The sequence below is a fragment of the Pituophis catenifer genome, unplaced genomic scaffold (genome assembly GCF_029215685.1).
Source record: "Pituophis catenifer annectens isolate HBS135680 unplaced genomic scaffold, rPitCat1.0.hap2 SCAF_7, whole genome shotgun sequence".
Classification (NCBI taxonomy): domain Eukaryota; kingdom Metazoa; phylum Chordata; class Lepidosauria; order Squamata; family Colubridae; genus Pituophis; species Pituophis catenifer.
In genome coordinates, this window is record NW_027256887.1 from 52,845,537 (window position 1) to 52,864,203 (window position 18,667).

At 38.5% G+C, this 18,667-nt stretch overlaps 1 protein-coding gene across 1 annotated transcript in view; it reads right to left on the bottom strand.

Moving 5' to 3' along the window:
- POC1B (POC1 centriolar protein B) overlaps nucleotides 1–10,123 on the bottom strand; it is a 34,828-nt gene extending 24,705 nt beyond the window's left edge. The window contains exons 1-5 of the mRNA XM_070946987.1: nucleotides 9,932–10,123; nucleotides 6,617–6,701; nucleotides 4,296–4,467; nucleotides 2,384–2,560; nucleotides 1,181–1,288 (exon numbers count right to left, since the gene is read on the bottom strand). Coding sequence (XP_070803088.1) covers nucleotides 1,181–1,288; nucleotides 2,384–2,560; nucleotides 4,296–4,467; nucleotides 6,617–6,701; nucleotides 9,932–9,946 — 557 coding nt within the window. The 5' untranslated portion in view covers nucleotides 9,947–10,123. The remainder of the gene's footprint in view (nucleotides 1–1,180; nucleotides 1,289–2,383; nucleotides 2,561–4,295; nucleotides 4,468–6,616; nucleotides 6,702–9,931) is intronic.
- Nucleotides 10,124–18,667: the final 8,544 nt, after the last annotated feature.

An 18,667-nucleotide genomic window follows, 5' to 3' on the forward strand; every position in this document is an offset into this window, starting at 1 on the left:
AAAGTTGCTCATGAAAATTGCTTCTTTTTAAAAATTTAAATCATAGAAAAATAAAATCATAGGGCTGGAAAGGTCTTTGGATGTCTTTTAGTCCAATCTCCTGTCCAAGGTTGCAGTCACTACACCATTCTAGACAAATGGTTGTCCCATTTTTTTTCTTGAAAACCTGCAGCAACCCTGAGAAGAGACAAGCTGTTCCATTGATTAATTTATTCTCCCTGTTAGGAACATTCTCCTTAATTTCAGGATGAATCTCCCTCTAATAAGCACCTATCTATTGCTTCTTGTACTGCCCTCAGTGCTTTGGAGAATAAATCAACTTTCTCTTCTCTGTGATGGTGGGCATCCTTCAAGTATTAGAAGACAACTAGCATGTCACCCCAAGCCTTCTCTTTGTTAAGCTAAACATACCTAGTTCCCTTAGCTGTTCATAATAAAATTTGGCCTTCAGATTGTTTATCATCTTTGTTGTTCTTCTCTACACTGTTTCTAGGGTCTCAGCATCTTTTTTATATTGTCATGACCAGAACTGGATGCAGTATTCCAAGTGTGGCCTCACTAGTGCAGTATAGACGGGTACTATCTTTCTGAATCTTGGGTTGATCTTGCAAAGTGTTGGCAATTTCCCCCAACTTGGTGTTATTTGCGAATTTGCAAACTATATTGTGCATGCATATGTATGCTGCAGAACAATTTCAACTCAGGACTGGACATAATGGAGTATCAAATGTTCTATCAGCCATAACCAAGGAAGAAAACCTGAGCCAATCTGAAAAAGAATATGGCGATTGCATTTTTCGCTGTTTACGCTCAATTACAATGTACTTCTAATCTCAAGCCACTGTATGGGCAGAAGAAAGGAGGAGGAATGGAGATGGCCTTGTTTTGTCCTGCACTAAATAATCTTTGCTTATGGTTATTAGGGAATACAGTGAATTCAAAGGTAGTTGGGATATTTGATAAACAAGAAGGAATTGCTATTGCATAGTGTTTACAGGAAGTCCTGATCACAAGTTGGAGAAATTGAGTAACAAAGTAGCCTTAAGACCATCAAAATAAAAGGTACCATTAGTTTAGTTTTTGTGAATCACAACAGAATTTTGACATAACCAATCCCAGCTGATATAACTATAATTATCAATAAAATATTTCCCTTTGCTTTTAAATGAATATGACGTACCCATCATAATCTATTATATTATTAATACATATCTTGTTTCTTATATCCCAGATTTTAACAGTTTTATCTTCACTGCAAGACACTATTAATCTTCCATCTGGTGAATATCTAGAAAAGAAAAAAAAATAAAGGGAGGGGTAAAGACCTACATATTTACAAATAATATTTAAATGATCTGCAGTTATAAAATTTGTGATATTAAAGTATAGAAGCATTCAGGAGTTCACATTCAACTGGTTAATCCAACTACGATTTATGATTATACTGAAAATAGCTAGAGGTCATAAATACAAAATACTCATGCTCTAGTCGCCTCCCATTTAGACTACTGTAATGTGCTCTACATGTGGCCACCCTTGAAGAGTATCTAGAAGCTGCAGCTGGTGCAAAATGAATTGGCACACATAATTATGTATGCCCTTAAGACACACTTTGTGCTTTGTGAGTTGCACTGTGTACCAGTCTGTTTCAGGATCCAATTCAAAGTGCTTGTTTTGATTTTTAAAGTCTAGCATATAGCAAGATTATCTGAGGGATTGCCTCTTCCTGATTACATTTCCCTGTCTGATCAAGTCCGGCCGGAGAAGCATGCTACAGATCCCATCTGCGAAAGAGTTTCACCTGACAAGACCTAGGAGGCAAGCCATTTCTCATGCTCTGGAACATCATCCCACCTGAGATTAGGTGAGCTCCAACTCTCATGGCCTTTCAGAAAACCCTTAAAATGTGTTGCTTTTAACAAGTCTGGGGATCCCCTGGTAAAGGAAGTATGCATATTGACTGTATTCTGTGTAATATTCTCATTGTTGTGGTTTTGTTTTTATTGTTTTAATCATTTTTAATTGTTTTTATAATATGTTTTTGATTTTATGTTACCCATACGGGTGGCCATATACATCTATGCAAGAAATACATAAATAAATACATTTTTTGCTCACATTAACTGTTTTTATTTTGGGATAACTTCAAATATTCAATATATGACAAGTAAAAGAACATACTTATTTGTGAGTTTGCATCCAACTTTTTTCCCATTTTAGAATTCAGGGCACTGATTACAGGACTCCCAGACAATCTCCCACAGAACCCTTTCTAGGTACAATCCTATTCAGCAGGGATACTGCACCCATATCTTCACTACATATTTTGAGGTCATTGAGAAAAGCAATTATCTTTAGGAAGGTAATGAATTAAAAAACTTACTTTGCACAACGCACCCAGTGTGTATGGGATAAAGAATACAAAAGATTTTGGCTGCAAATGCTCCACACTTTCACTGACTTGTCATTAGATGCAGTGACTAGAAACTGACTGTCATTTGAGAAGTTCACACTGCGGACTGGGGCAGTATGGCCCTTTAATGATGTGGATTCGCCATGGCTATAAAGAAATTAAAAAATATATGTTTTAGCAGAAACTAATCATAAATTTAAAATACAGATTGCATCCTCAATCTATCTAGTTTAAAGTGATGCATTCCCAAATGAAAGACCTTTATTTCATGTCTGATATGGTATATTTCTGTGAACAATCATAGAAGTCTTTCAGAAATAATGTAATTAATAATATTAGTGTTGTATCTAGTGTATTAAGATGAGAACAAACTTAGGCATGGCCTAACAAAATGCTATTAATAAAAACATACAGGTAGTTGTGAACAAACAACCACAATGGCGCACGGAATTTCAGTTTTAAGTAATTGTTGTTGTAAGTCGAGGCACCACGTGACTGGATTACATTTTATGACCATTTTTACAATGGTTGTAAAATGAGTCAGTGTAGTCACTAAGTAAATCATGATTGTTAAGCAAATTCAGCATATCTAATAGGGTTTTTTTTTTGCCATTTTCTGCAAGAGAACAGCAAAAATCATTACAAATCAGTCATGTGACTGCAGGACATTGCAATCACATGGCTGATTGCAATTCCAAAATGAGATAATATGACCATGGGGAAGGGAGAGTATGGCAGTCTTAACTTTGAGATGGGTTGTAAGTAGCTTTTTAAAAGTCTTTTGTAACTTTGATCATTAAGTGAAGACTAACTCTATTTCCTCTGTTTTAACAAAGTTTAAAGTAATCATTAAAGCTCCTGGGGAGGAAAGCTATGGCAAATCTAGACAGCATACTAAAAAGCAGAGACATCACCCTGCCAACAAAAGTGCATATAGTCAAGGCTATGGTTTTCCCAGTTGCAATGTATGGCTGTGAAAGTTGGACCAAAAGAAAGACCATGAGCGCCAAAGAATTGAGGCCTTTGAACTATGGTGGTGGAGAAGACTCCTGCAAGTCCCTTGGACTGCAAGGTGATCAAACTGGTCAGTCCTAGAGGAGATCAACCCTGACTGCTCTTCAGAAGGCCAGATCCTGAAGATGAAATTCAAATATTTTGGCCCCCTAATGAGAAGGAAGGACTCACTGGAGAAAAGCCTAATGCTGGGAAAGATTGAGGGCAAAAGAAGAAGGACGACAGAGAACAAGGTGGCTGGATGGAGTCACTGAAGCAGTAGGTGTGAGCTTAAATGGACTCCAGAGGATGGTAGAGGACAGGAAGGCCTGGAGGAATGTTGTCCATAGGGTCGCAATGGGTTGGACACACCTTCGCAACTAACAACAACAAAAAGTACTCATTTGTTATTCCAGAGTATACAATTTGTGACCCTCAATAATTTCTTTGCAATTTTTAGAGACTCCTTTCCAAATATTTTGAGGCATGAAAATATATTTTTTAAATGTGCATTGCAAGCATTGACTATATTGAAAAAATGGCCTCAAAATTTCAAAAAATACAAGTCTGGGCCATGGGAATTTCATCATCTTATCTGCTAAAATCCTGATCCCACAAACATTAAACAAGCTCCCCTGCACCAAAGCCTCATAAATTCTGACTTATGGGGTTAACAGAGGATATTTTATTACTTCTTGATCCAGAAATTTACATAAAATAGACAGCTAGGGAAGATATTTTCCAGAATAACTTTTATGAGTTTCTTCTTTAAATTAACTTTTAGCTGATTTAGCTTTCTCCTACTAGAGAAAGTAACAAATTGTTACTAAGCCACTTTTATGTAAAATAAGTATAACTGAAAGAAATAAATGGAACCAATGCTACTTACATGCAAGGAATCCATAGTCTGGCAGTTCGGTCTTCAGAAGCAGATGCCAACAGGTATCCATCTGGTGAAAACTGTACACTAGTTACAGCTTCTAAATGACCCACAAATCTGAAGGCTTTTGTATTTGGCCTCAAATTCCATATCATGAGAAACCTGTCCAGAGAAGAGGTGGCTGCAAAGAAGGAATTTTAAAGCTATAAAACAAAAAGTGAACTGATGTAGAAATATGACATATCAGTACATCGTTATTTTTCCACTTAGTTTACCTATTTCCAAACTGAGAACTGATTGTCTTCCCTGAAACTACTAGATTTCTAAATGATCTTGCCCAGAAACATCCCACATTATTTATAGGGCATAAAGTCCTTCTGTTATTTATAATGCTTTTGATTTTGTTATTATTTTTAGTATACACAATATATTTAGTTATTAGTTATAAGGCCTCACAAACGGCCAGCAGCTGTCTCTGATGGGGACACCTTATTGGTACTGGGGTAAGAAGATAGCAAAAGTGACTGGGGCCATCAGGGGAGTTGCAGGGGTAGGCTGTGAGTGCAGAATGGCCAAAAGATCAGAGATGGGGGAAATAATTAAGAATGGGGAGTGGAGGCATGTGTAGCAGAGAAGCATGAGGTCTTTGCTTAATGGGCAACTGGGTTTAGGACGTGTAGACATGGACGCTTGGCCACGCCTCCTTCACCCTCAGCCACCTGCCTCAGCCCATTTACAGCCAGCTTTCCTCCTCTGCTGGTCTTCCCCAGGCCATTCTCCATGACCATTGGGCCCCTGGCCCTTCGTCCCTTCCCATTCATTCAAACACCATTTGACTTGGGCCTGTGCAACCCTCCAGCCCCCTGCAATACCAGAAGCAGCGCCAGCCTTGCTGTTCGCCTGTGTGACCTCCAAGCCCCCCCTCCGCAATGCCAGATGCCATGCTGGCCTTGCTCCTTCTCCCGTCTTTCGTTGGAGCTGAGTTGTGAGCCAAGCTGTCTTTGTGAAGCCTCCTTGAGGACTCCTTTCCTGTTCCTCCCAATACGGTCTCACCTGTCTGCCTCCCCACCACCCAGCGGCTGCTACTCACACCATCCTGCCCTCTGGTCCTGGTGATCTTGCAGAGCAGCTGCAGTATTTTTTTTTTTTTTAATCTTGCATTGCGTGCTGCCCTCAGAGCACCATTGCTTCTGCCTGCCACCCGATTGGCTGGGGGCTATTTGTACTATGCAGCCAAAGGCCCGAGTCAAATGGTGTTTGAGTGAATGGGCAGGGGTGAAGGGCCAGGGCCCCACTGGCCATGGAGGGTCAGTGGAGGAGGCAAGCTGGCTGTAAATGGGCTGAGGCAAGTGGCTGGGGCGAAGGAGGTGCAGCCAAGGGCCCATGCCTAAATGTCCCATTCCGCTGCAACTAGGACTACTGTAACTGCCATTGCTAAGCATTGTGGTCACATGATATTTTGCCTAATGACGGTTTGCTTAGTGATGGAATCCCTGGTCCCAATCAGCATCGTTAAACAAGGACTACCTGTAATATTATTTATAATTGAAAAGAAATAGAAGTAGTTGTGAAAAAAGAAATAGTGTAATCAATGTCTGTCTGTCTATCATTTGGCAAATACCAAATAATTAAAATCTGGGCGTCCGAACTTAGGATACTACGAGAAAAACTTTAGGAAGTATTATTATATCCTAATAACTATCCTAATATAATTATATCCTAGTAAATAGAAAAAGGGAAATCATGAGTTCTTGTCCGGTCTTAGGCCCAAAGCCAGCTGGATGATCTTGGGCCCGTTACTCTCTTTTAGTCCTAGGAAGGAGGTAATGGCAAAACACCTCTAAAAACCCAGAAAATAGCAGAGACTTGTCCAAGCACTCTGAGAATCAGACATGAATGAATGTTTAAAGGAAAACAACATTTACTACTTGTGGAAAACGTATACATGTGTCCAAGGCAAGACCTACCTCTTATATCCTTTTAATTGATTCTATTGACAACCATACCATTACAGGGCAAGGTTCTACCTATACATTTCCATAACTGTTTTCATTCTAGAAAATATTCTGCTGTTAAGCAACATTAATATAGTTTCAATAGGTTTATTCTAGAACCTATTTAAGTTAAGCCTACCTTCAATACCAAAGAGCTGGATACTACTTACAGATTAGAATAATAATCTGTGGCAGCATAACTCTTACCTTGGAGTTATAATTGTCCTAAAGTATGGCGTTCAGCAAGTAGCCTAGTTACATTTGTTTTTAATCTGTAGGGAGAACACTATGAGATCACACAATTAACATTTTCAGATATGCCTCAGGTGGACTTACCAAGCACTTTAGTATTTGGACTGAAAGCAACACAAGTGACTGCATCTTTGTGGCCTTTAAAATGACGAATCAAAACAGGATCTTCCTATAGTAGAGAAATGTGTACAAATATGTATATTTATTTGTATAATGTTTAATTCTAAGGTGGATTTTTATATTTTTACATTTGCTGTTTTTATATTTTATTCAACTGTTGTATGCTATCCAGACTTTTTGTCAAATGGGCAGTTCAACAAATTTGATAAAGAACTATTATTTAAATACTAATTTGATACAATAATATGTTGCCACAGAGTAGTACATGAAGATGCTACAATTCATTTTTTTTTATATACCACTTAATGAGACCAATAGAATCCAGATGAATAATTAGCATCTTTTGCTTTTATTCACTGTAAAAACCCGTGCAAAAAAATGCCCCAGAAAAGCAGGACCTTGGATGCTGGCCAAATACCTAGCATCTCTCACTTTCCCAAGATTGGGGAAGGATTTCTTTCAGATATATCATACTGTATTATTATCAATGCTCCCACTGATGAGAGAAGATATATTGAACTCCCTCGGTATGAAGGTGATTGCCCTTGCTGTTTGATGGCATTTGAAACTATGCTTGTGTATTACTATATTTTATTTTCCACAGCTCCTCAAGTCTTCATTGTGTGCTGGGAGTGTATGTGAAGAGTTATAATTCCCAGCAGAGTCACCTAAGGGACGAAGGTCATTCAGCTGCTGAACTAAAGCAAGCAGGCACTTATACTGGACAGCAGCAAAATAGGAATACATTGGAGACAGATGATCACTGTACTGACAACTGCAAAAGCATCAATTCATACAGTGCAAAACAAGGTAATGGTAAACCACTCCTTTATTTTATCTAAAATAGAAATGAATATGAATAAAAATATAGGAATAGAAAATAAAATGATTAATAATATAGAGCAGGATAATGGATCTCTCAGCCTAGAGGGCACTCAGCACTCCTTGCTAAGGGATAGCTGAAGATCTTTTGGAGTATAGGTAGTCCTCGACTTATGATCACAATTGAGTCAAAAATTTTTGCTAAATGAGGTATTTGTTAAATGAGTTTTGTCCCATTTTATAACCTTTCTTGCTATCATTGTTAAGTGAATCACTGAGTTAAGTTAGTAACATGGTTGTTAAGTGAATCTGGCTTCCCCATTGACTTTGCTTGTCAGAAGGTTGCAAAAGATAATCACATGAAAATTCAGGGCACTGAATTTTGATCACACGACCATTGGGATGCTGCAACTATTGTAAGTGTGAAAACAGTCATAAATCTGTTGTAGTTTCAAACTGTCATTGAACTAACTATTGTAAATTGAGACTACCTGTACTAATAGTCTCAAAAATATGGTTAAATTAAAGACTTTTAGACATCCTTCTAGTTATTGATGTTATCATACAGGAAAAAATAATCCAAAACTGCAAAGACAGAACTATAGTAAGTGAATGGAAGTAAGGAGCATGAAAAGAGCAAAGCTCAACATAGTGGAAGTTGAAATGAAACAACTACAAATTAACATTTTAGGCATCGGCAAATTGAGAGGGGCTGCAACTGAACACTTTTAATCAGAAGATAACATTGTTTACCAATTAGGTTATTATAAAAAAGATGGTAATGCATTTTTATCTTTGGGAAGGATATTGGCTACAATGCAATCAATAATCAAATATTTATCAATTAAATATCAAAACAACATTTCTATGCTGCACTGTCTGGAGAGACAAAAAGAAGTGAACTTCACCATCTACATTAACAGGAATATAAAATATGGCTTCTATTTAAAGGAAGAGCAGCTATTTTTTTTCCTTCTTCATCAGATGATATAGGAGACTGGATTGTGTAAACATAGCCCTAACATCACATAGCCAAATAAGAAAGATGAGTGAGGTAAGAGAGTGGTATGCAATTTTTTATGACCAACCCTACATGTGGAACTGCCAAGAAAGAAAAAGAAACAAGCAGAGGCATTTGTTACCAAGCCATCTCATGATTCCTTTTGTTGTGGTAGCTAAGGCAGTTGAGCAGGAAGACAAAGTTGCAGCTGTTGATTTCTTTTGATTGCAAGTGGCAGGAGCAAAAAAAAACCTAGGAATTTTCAAAAGACCCTGTTCTCTGCAGTTGCTTTTCCTCTATTGCATAGCAAAAATAAAATTTAACCCCCTCAAAAAAATCTGCAAAATTTTATGGTCGCAACTATACAAGCTTTCCTAACAATCATGTTAATAGGATTTGGCAGTGTTTTTCCCATTATTTCTTTTTAATCTCTGCAGTTTTCCCATTCAAATATCCAAACTTGACATCCTTTGAAATCCCTGGTGCTTTCCAAGCTTGGCTGTTTGCTTGCAGACATTTCATTACCCGACTTCAAGCAGGGTCAGAGAACACCAAGGATTCCATGGTTCAAGCAGAAACTACATATATTCTCTTTTATTGAACATCCTTTAGCTTCCCAGCCCATAGACTGGCAACCAAAAGGAAGATAAAACAGCCTACAGGTCCTGGTTTGATCGCCTCTCCAAACCAAGCAGCTTTTTTCCCCTTCACAACAATAGCTATCCAAAAAAACAAAAACAAAAAACCAACCACCACCCTTTAGTCCAGGGGTCCCCAAACTTGACAGCTTTAAGACTTGTGGATAGCATAGCTGGCTGGAGAATTCTGAGAGTTGTAGTCCACAAGTCTTAAAGCTGCCAAGTTTGAAGACCTCTGCTTTTAGTCCTTTACAGGCATAGTCCTTTCCCCCCCAAAAAAACCCTTTTCAGAGATGCTGGGACTGAGAATTTAGAAGTTATACTATTCAGTGCAACGGCACCCAGGCGGAGAAGCGCTTCTCGGCTGTGTCAGCTCTACACCACGCCCTGGTTCACCAGATCACGGTTTATTCAGTTCAAGATCCCAGGTTGTGCAGGAAACACTGAACAAAAAGAAAAAGAAACCTCCCCCATCTCTCTCCCCCCCCCCGCTCTTCCAGGCTACGAAAGCAGTTCGTGGGTTGATTTGTGATTCAGGGCACCTGCGAAAGCACAGCCGTCAATTACCAGCCGTCGGCTCGGCCACACACGTGAGTAAACAGCAAAAGCGAAAGGGAGCAGTAACAGAGTTGGAAGGGATCTATGGAGGTCATCTAGTCCAACCCCCTGCTCACGCAGGAGACGTGTACTAGGGATTCGAACCGCCGGCCTTTCTGATCGACAAGCTCAGTGTCTTAGCCACTGAGCCACCTAGAAACAATCGGTCCTTCCCGCCGTTTGCGAAGCGAGCAGCGTCCCCGCTCCAATGACCGGCCCTACCAGAGCGGACGCCATCGGGACCCCAGACGAAGAAGGAGGGGCCTTCCTTTCCTGCGCCGCTTTCCAAAGCCCGTCAAATCGCCCGCGCTCTAGGCCGGATCAGTCGAGCCCCGATTTTGCCGCCTGCGTTGGAGGCGGCGAGAATGCCTTGGAAAGGAGAAGAGTCCTTGGCCGCCTCTCCTCGGAGTAGGAAAACGAGGCAGGGAGAAAAAAGGGGTTGCGCCTCTTTCAAAGCCGAGCTCGGACATCCACGCCATCGGTACTCGACACTCCTCAGTACGGCCCTTCCGGAGTTAGGCCTGTTTGGAGTTAGGCCTGTTGCTTAGAGACAAGCGCGCGCGTGTCCAGCAGAACTCGCCAGTGATTGGTGGAAGAGCGGGCCGGTTTCCGCCCAGAAAGGAGAGGCTGCGCTAAGAAAACTGAACTCTTCGCTTTGAGAAATAGTTTTTCGCTTGAAACTGAGCGGGAGGGATATTTGTTATATCCAGTAGCCGCTTTTTTTTTTTCTTCAAATGGAGCATCTTGAAGCTATCATCCTAATGATTCCAAGGACAGCCCATGTTGTTACTGTGAATTGTGGTTTGTCCCTGTCCTCTTCCACAATGCCTTTTCGACTTTCCAGGCTAATCTAGGATTGTCTCCAGTCCAAGTCCTAAGGGAGGCAAGTGCTGTTTAGGAATATCACTGCTGGATTTCTTCATACTGAGAAAGGGCTTAATCTCTCTCAACCTGTTCCAGAGCCTACAACTCATAGAATGAGAACTATAGCAAACACAACTTATGTACAGGTGCTTCCTCGGTGATAAGGGTTCTTGGTGCTCTCTGAGCTTGGTTGCTTACTTGCAGACATTTCATTAACCAAGCTAGGTAACATCAGTGCTAGTATTGTTTACTGTTAGCTTGTTTGGCAGTTCCCTTCCGACCAACAATCGACACCCAGATGAGCATAGATTAACTCCAAGATTAACAGACCAACAGTTACCAAGAAGTAAACAATATCCTATCAAACTGCCCAACCAAAGAACTTCCAAGATCACAGGGCAAGCCACTAGAATAAAATAAAGAGTAAACTCCCCTCCTTACTAGCATTGATGATCTACTTCATATCATTTACAGAAAAACCTATCATAAAACCTGCAAATTACAGTTCAAAAAGTACCTTGGGGAAATAATTTAATTTTTCTCTTCTTAAGCCTTGATTTCAGGATATCTTGTAAAGGTACCACCTAAACAGGCTGGTTAGATTGTATAACTTGAAAGCAAGAAATAAGATACTGGAGTATAGGTCAACTATGATACTTTGACATAGTGAAAGATACACTTACTGGTTGGTTGATACATGTGCAACATTTGTGTGAGCAAAGCAGGACACCCTACGATTTATATTGTAAAATTCTTAAGACAGAAATTGCGAAGAGACAACTTGGCTGGAAAATATCAGTTGTTGAGCTTTAAATAAATAAATTATTCTGATATAAAGTAGTAACATAACATGGATTAAAAGTTATTAACATTCTACTGTGTTAGTAGAAGCATTAAAATTTTAGAGAGAAAAGTGTAGTTTTTCAGATTATGAAAATTAAAGCTTGATGCAATCACGACAGAATCGCCCTTTTAGCTAAGACACTGCACACATCAATTGTTTGACTTTTGAGGAAAGAGTTATTGGACTACTGTTGCAATAGTTAAGCTTAGTGAAGTCTAAAAGGTACCATGTTGCATTGACTTAATTGAAGGGGTGTTTAAAATATTTCTATAGCTGCGCATATTAACTCTGGGAGACTCCCAACGAACAGCTAAAGCCTCAGTAAATAAAGCATAAATCAGGAGTGGGCTGCTGGGGGTTTCAGAGAACCTCTAGCTAAGATTCTGTGCAGTTCGTAGAACCCCCAAATCCCATTTCTGGCTGGCCACTACCACCCCAACCCATCCCTCCCAGGAGTCCCAACGCGGCCCATTTTGGATGCAGGTAAGTGCAGGGTGCGCACAGAGGCTCGGAGGGCAAAAAATGGGCCTGCCAGAAGTTTGGGAAGGCAGGAAACAGGCCTGTTTCTGGCCTCCAGAGCCTGGGGAGGCCATTTTTGCCCTCCCGGAGGCTTGAAGAGCCCGGGGAGGGCAAAAACGCCCCCCCCTGTGGTGTAGGAGGCAGACACGCCCACACCCACCCAGCAACCGGGCAGAAAACCCCTTGCTAAAATTTTTGAAGCCCACCCCTGGCATAAATACATTAAAGGTATTAAAACCATACCAGGGGTGGGTTGTAATTTTTTTTACTATCGGTTCTGTGGGCGTGGCTTATTTTGTGGGCGTGGCTTGATGGTCATGTGACAATTCTTTAGGATTTAGCAGAGGTACTGGTTTACCAGACTTTTAACTGCTTGCAGAGCTGTACCAGTCTACCATTTATTTTTGCAGGCACCGGTCTACTCATTTGTTTTTTTTAACACTCTTCAGCTGTAGGGCGGCCCTTTGAAGCCCCAAGCGGCAAGAGTTTAAACAGTTTTTTTCCCTCTAGCCAATCAGCTGGGACTCAGGAGGCAGCAATAGATTGGGGGTGGAGCCAAATAAAAGGTAAGAATAATGCAGAGGGGTCGGGGGGGGGGCAGAACCAGTTCGGTGATGTCATATCGTCACCGCTACCGGCTTGGTGGAACTGAGAGGAACCCGCCACTGAACCATATGTATTAAATGAACTGCTCAATGTTATCTGCAGCAAATTAAGAGTGTTCAAGCTCAAATGGTTAGAAACTAAAGGCAACATAATATAGCATAGTACACTGGAGATTCTCATACAATATTTTCCAAATCACAATGCTAAGCTAGTCCCTTATCTTATGTTTGTTAAATAAATGCAGTTGAACAATGAAACATTTCTATCCCGTAGACACGTGCTTTTATTTCGATTTCCATTATCGCCCTATTTTATAATAGTGCCCAAATGATTTTGTCAGTAAACAGGACAGAAAGTTACAAAATAAAAAAACAAACATGTTTTTACATAAAGTCTTTAACAGTATTTAATAGTATTTAACAGTATCAGAATAAATCATGGGAATAATTGAAGCTGGAGAATTATTTATGGATCTATTCCAGTGTCCATGGAGATTGAATATTTTTCATACACATTGTTATTTAAACTTCACTGTAATATTCTTTAATTTCACATCCTAAAAACAGTTGCATTTGTTGGAGTGCTCACTACCTTCAATGACTCCAGTGGCAAAAATGAGATGAGCTGCAAGTAGGATCACCATCAATGGTAAGATCAAATAGGGAGTAGTCAAGCCAAGAGTAATTCACAATGGAATGAGAGCAGTTGGGCTCTAGAAGTGAAGGAACCCAATTCACTAGGAAAAAGAACTTTGAAATCAAACCTGAATGAAGACAAACTATTTCTGATATACTTAGTTTGGAGGTCACTTGTCATAGACAGTAATAAAGTTTCACAATCTGAATGCAAACAGGAAATTTGTTCACATGTGGACTTGGTATTGAAAGATGAGGCCTTGTTTTCTCATGGACATATACAGTAACAAGGGTTATAGAATAAGAATGAATCAAAACTTGAAATTATCAAAGCAGAAATGAAGAGTATTTATTTATTTATTTATTTATTATTTATTTATTATCAGATTTATATGCCGCCCTTTCTCCACAAGGACTCAGGGCAGCTCACAGCAATAAAGCAACAACAAGTCCAGATTAAAATTCAAACGATAAAAGTATCTAAAATTCCCATTAAAACCCCTTCAGTCCAGGTCAGCTTGGCGAAACAACCATGTTTTAAGGTCACGGCAGAAGGAGCAAAGGTTGGGGGCCACCCGGAGCTCCAAGGGGAGCTGATTCCAGAGGGTAGGTGCACCTACAGAGAAGGCTCACTCTCTAGGGGCCGTCAATCGACATTGCTTGGCCGACGGGACCCCAAGTAGGCCCTCTCTGTGTGAGCACACCGGGCGATGGGGAGCTGTTGCTGGCCGCAGGTAATCCGCCAGATAACCTGGGCCTAAGCCATGTAGGGCTTTATAGGTAATCACCAACACCTTGAACCTCACCCGGAGGGCAACCGGTAGGCATTGCAGGTCACGCAGGAGGGGTGTGACATGGGAGTGTCGGGACACTCCCATCACTACCCGCGCAGCCGCATTCTGCACCAGCTGAAGCTTCCGAGTGGTTTTCAAGGGCAGCCCCATGTAGAGAGAGTTGCAATAGTCGATCCAGGAGGTGACGAGTGCATGGGTGACCATGTGTAAGGCGTCTCAGTCCAGGTATCCAATTATATTGGATATTATAGGATTTTTGTTTTTAGAAGAAGAATAAGATCAAGAAAAAACAAAGAGAAACAACAGGAGCTTAATTTTAAATATATAATTTTGACCACACAAGATAGTATTGATCTATCTTTTCATAATTCAGATAGTGAACACAAAATGAAGACATAATTATGATCTAGGGTTGTGCTGTAACTATCTTTCCAACACTGCATATTTTTCACCATATTTTCCAAATCTATAATTCTTTATATAAGAATAAATACTCTTTCTGACAGTATTTATAATGACAGCATCTGTTGATATCTTAATTTGGAGCATTTTCAGTTTCAGAAAAATCTATATTATTAGAACTGATGGTTAAAACACACAAAGCACACACTCCACACATAATATTTATAAATACTTGTTAGTGATAAATCAATGTAATTGATAAAATCAATTTAATAAGCACATTTTAAAGAATGAATAGAACAAAGAATTGGCAATTCCCACTTTGTCTAAACAGCAGGAACTGTCGTGTCTGTATCAAAAACATCACTAGATCTTAGATTATGGATTAGTCAACAAAAATAGTACAGTATTTTGGATTGATTTGCATTAATATATCAAAGGCATGAGTAAATTACTGTGTTGTTGTAGTTGCAATGTAAGTAATCCTTCATAAATTGTTAGGAAACTGGTTTGCTAAAATCATATTCTGGGAAAAGTCATTGTAAACATTAATCTGATTTTGACAGGATTTAATATTTTTAGATGTCCATATTCTGTTGAATTCCATGTACCTAGTACATGGAAATTTAGGACTGGACAATGAAAATTGATTCCTGCACCCTTCTTATTATTAAGAAATTCACTGGAAAGATAAATTTATGGTCCCAATTTCTCAGTGGATTAAAAAAAATAGTGGATTAAAAATTCCAATTTAAGAACAAACTACTCATAGAAAACTGTAATGGAATATGATTGTGTACCATCAAATTATTGTCAACTCTTGGTGACCACATTGGGACATTTTCTTCCATGAGTTAATTTTTTTACATAGATTTTCTGCATGGAAATGGAATACAGGTAATCCTTGTTTAGCATCTACACCTTACAACCACCATTCAAAGTTACAATGGTGATGGAAAAGTAACATTGTGACAATCCTCACATTTACCACCTTTGCAGGTCTGTAAAACAAAGGATAGCTGATGTAAGATCACAAGCACAATAATTGTTTACTTTAACATCTGCTTCACTTAACAATCAAGTTACTGCTCCCAGTTGTGGTCACTAAAGGAGTACTGGTGTAGGATATGGTAGTCTTAGTAATCTTGTATTAAATATGGTAATCTTTTATTAAAACTATTATATAAAATTTTATATAATAAATGAGATGCCCTTATATATTGTTTGCTTTTTTTTTAACCTTTTCTTTTTAATTAAAGGCATTTTTAAAAAAAAAAATACATTCCAAGTCTTTGTATATAATTGAAAAAGTATATTTATATCTTCAAATAATATTGATCTTTATTCATTACTAACTTATGAAAATTAGGGGAATTGTTTACAAACTTAATAGGTAGCATTGTTAAGCCAGGCCATTTTCAAGATTCAAAGGGCCAGAAAATGTGACAAAGAATTTTGTTGAATTACTTTCATCTTAAGTTCATATTAAATATACTTTTGATTTTTTTTTCTATTGATTTGAGTACAAACAGAAAGAAAACTAACAATACAGACAATTAAAAAGACAAATGTTTACCTGCATTTCATAGAGATCAAAAATAAAGCTGAAAATTGCAAAATTATGCCTCCCCCTCTATATGATAATCATAATATAAATTCATTTCACTTTCCATTAAAATTGCCTTAATAATTTATACATCCATTTGAAATAATTATAAGTATAGAACTTTAAAAGAATACATCAACCTTGATTAATTGCCATTTTTACATTTATTTTTCCTAATAAAATCAGGGGATTTTTTTTACACATCTGTGTTTATCATTTGTAACCCCGAGAGGGGAAAAATAAGTTTCATAAGATTGAAAAAAAAACACTTTGGTAAAACAATTTTCAGATATTTAAGAGAATTCCAGCAACCCACCAAAACTTCAATTATTTTATATTTCTATAGAAACAAATCTCTTGTATATTATCAGTAAGTTCTGCTATATAAACATATTCATAAGAGTTTGTACTGAATTTAGGTTATGCTGGAAAATATTTAGTAAAAACAAATCAGTGTTTCCAAAATCAAATTAAAAATAAGAGAAAATGAATAGTGCACCCTTTTATGTTCTACAAGTCACCTTCATGGATGAAGATACTTACAGCCACTTGTTTAGCGACCATTCAGTTACAATGGTACTGAAAAGTGACTTTCTGGTTTTCACACTTACAACTGTTGCAGGATCCCCAATTAAATGATCAAAATTTGGGTGTTTGGCAGGTAGCATGTTGCACTGTCCTGGGGTCATATGATCATCATTTGTAACCTTCCCAGCTGGCTTCTGACAAGCAAATGCAATGGGGAAGCCAGAATCACTTAATGACCACGATTGTGGTCATTAACTGCAATGATCTGCTTAACAACCATAGCAAAAAAGGTCATAAAATGGGGCAAAACTCACTTAGCAACTGCCTCACTTAGCAACAGAAAGTTTGGGCTCAATTTTGGTCATAAGATGGGGAGTACCTATATAATTTTTATGTGTAATAATCTTAGCAAAATAATGAAATTACCGTATATTGATCAATTGATTTTTTTAAAAAAAGAAAATCCATATTGAGGCAATGTTTTAACAGTTTACTTTATCATCCCACCAGAGACTTTTTTCAAATCTTGCAGAACTAGAATGATTTATTTAAATTTTTATGAGGATATAAATTACTAATGTTACTAATCCCCTGAACTTCTGTAAATCCAGGATGGATAACAACATTTTTGTAGTCTATATCAGTGGTCCCCAACCCCCGGTCCGCGGACCGGTGCCGGGCCGTGAAGTACCTGGCACCGGGCCGCGCAGCGGCCGGGGGACAGGAACGCTTCAGCACAAAGGCTCCTGGGCCGTGCGCAATGGGCCTGCGCAAAGGCTCAGGCTCCTGGGCCGTGCGCAATGGGCCTGCGCAAAGGCTCCTGGGCCGTGGCCCCACCCCTGCGCGTGCTCAGCGGGCCGCGGCCCCACCCCTGTGCGCGCTCAGCGGGCCGCGGCCCCACCCCTGCGCGCGCTCAGCGGGCCGCGGCGATAAAAAGGTTGGGGACCACTGGTCTATATGTTAGGTTTGCTGTCAATATGTTGCATTAAAATATGAAGAAAATAAATTTGACAAATCTAATCAATTATAGCTCTATATGCCTCACTAAAGGAGAAACATTATTTAAAAAGCTATCATGATTTTTCTCTAATATTATTAATGCAAAAATCTTGATATATGTCTTTCACCATTCAATGAGAGAGCCTTACAGATGGGAACTTTTACTCTTGTCATAGATTTAATGGTTATTAATTTTGGATGCATAAAAGTGTAGCTAAACAGGCAGTTTGATCATTGTAATCTTTGGGATAAATATACTCTGCAAAACATGTTTCTCAGTGCTACATTTTACTATTATATCAATGTAACATAAAATGTTAATGTATTGAGTAAGAATCATTTCAGTCAGAATTGAGTCAGTATTTTAGACTGGCATCCTTTAATAACAGAAATATTATATTGCTGTCATCGTTTCAGTCAAGTCTGCTAACCTACTAGGTGTTTCACTTGCTTCCATTATCTTTGTTTTATATGGTCCAATTCTGTTTCAAGAGCAAAAAAAGATTCTTGTGCGGTACCCATAATACATTATATAATTCAGATGTAGGGCATCTTGCAATGTGCTTAAAAGATTAACTTCCCACCCTCATTTTATTACTTCACTTGAACTTTCTTTTTTCATAAAGTCTAAACAATACATCCATATTGGCATGCCTTATAGACATTCCAAACAAACAATAAACCAAAGGTCTATTTGCAATAAAAAAAACCTTCAAACTCTTGTATCTATTTTTCAAAAAGCAAATCTTTAATAAATATATGTTAAGTGCCTAGGGAAAAAATGGGAGAGTTATTTCTTGTAGGAATTGAACTGGGGCAAGATTTTATATAGGGATATTACTTGTATTACATTTTTTAATCCATTGAACTAAAAATTAAGATACCATAAAATAATGTAGTCAAGAACAACTCTGATGTAGAATTGGAAAAAAAATAGTTTTGAAATAATTAACAATCTCTAAATAAATTAAATTTTGACATATGAGACTGAGGTACTATTGATTTAATTAAGAATCTAAAACTTGATTAAGCTATTTAGACATTACATTTTAGGAATAAATGGACAAAAAGTAACCACTTTAGATCAAATGTATTATACCGTACTACTTGAAAAATGAGACCCTACAAAGAGAATAACACTGTTAAGTAGATGCTAGTTTT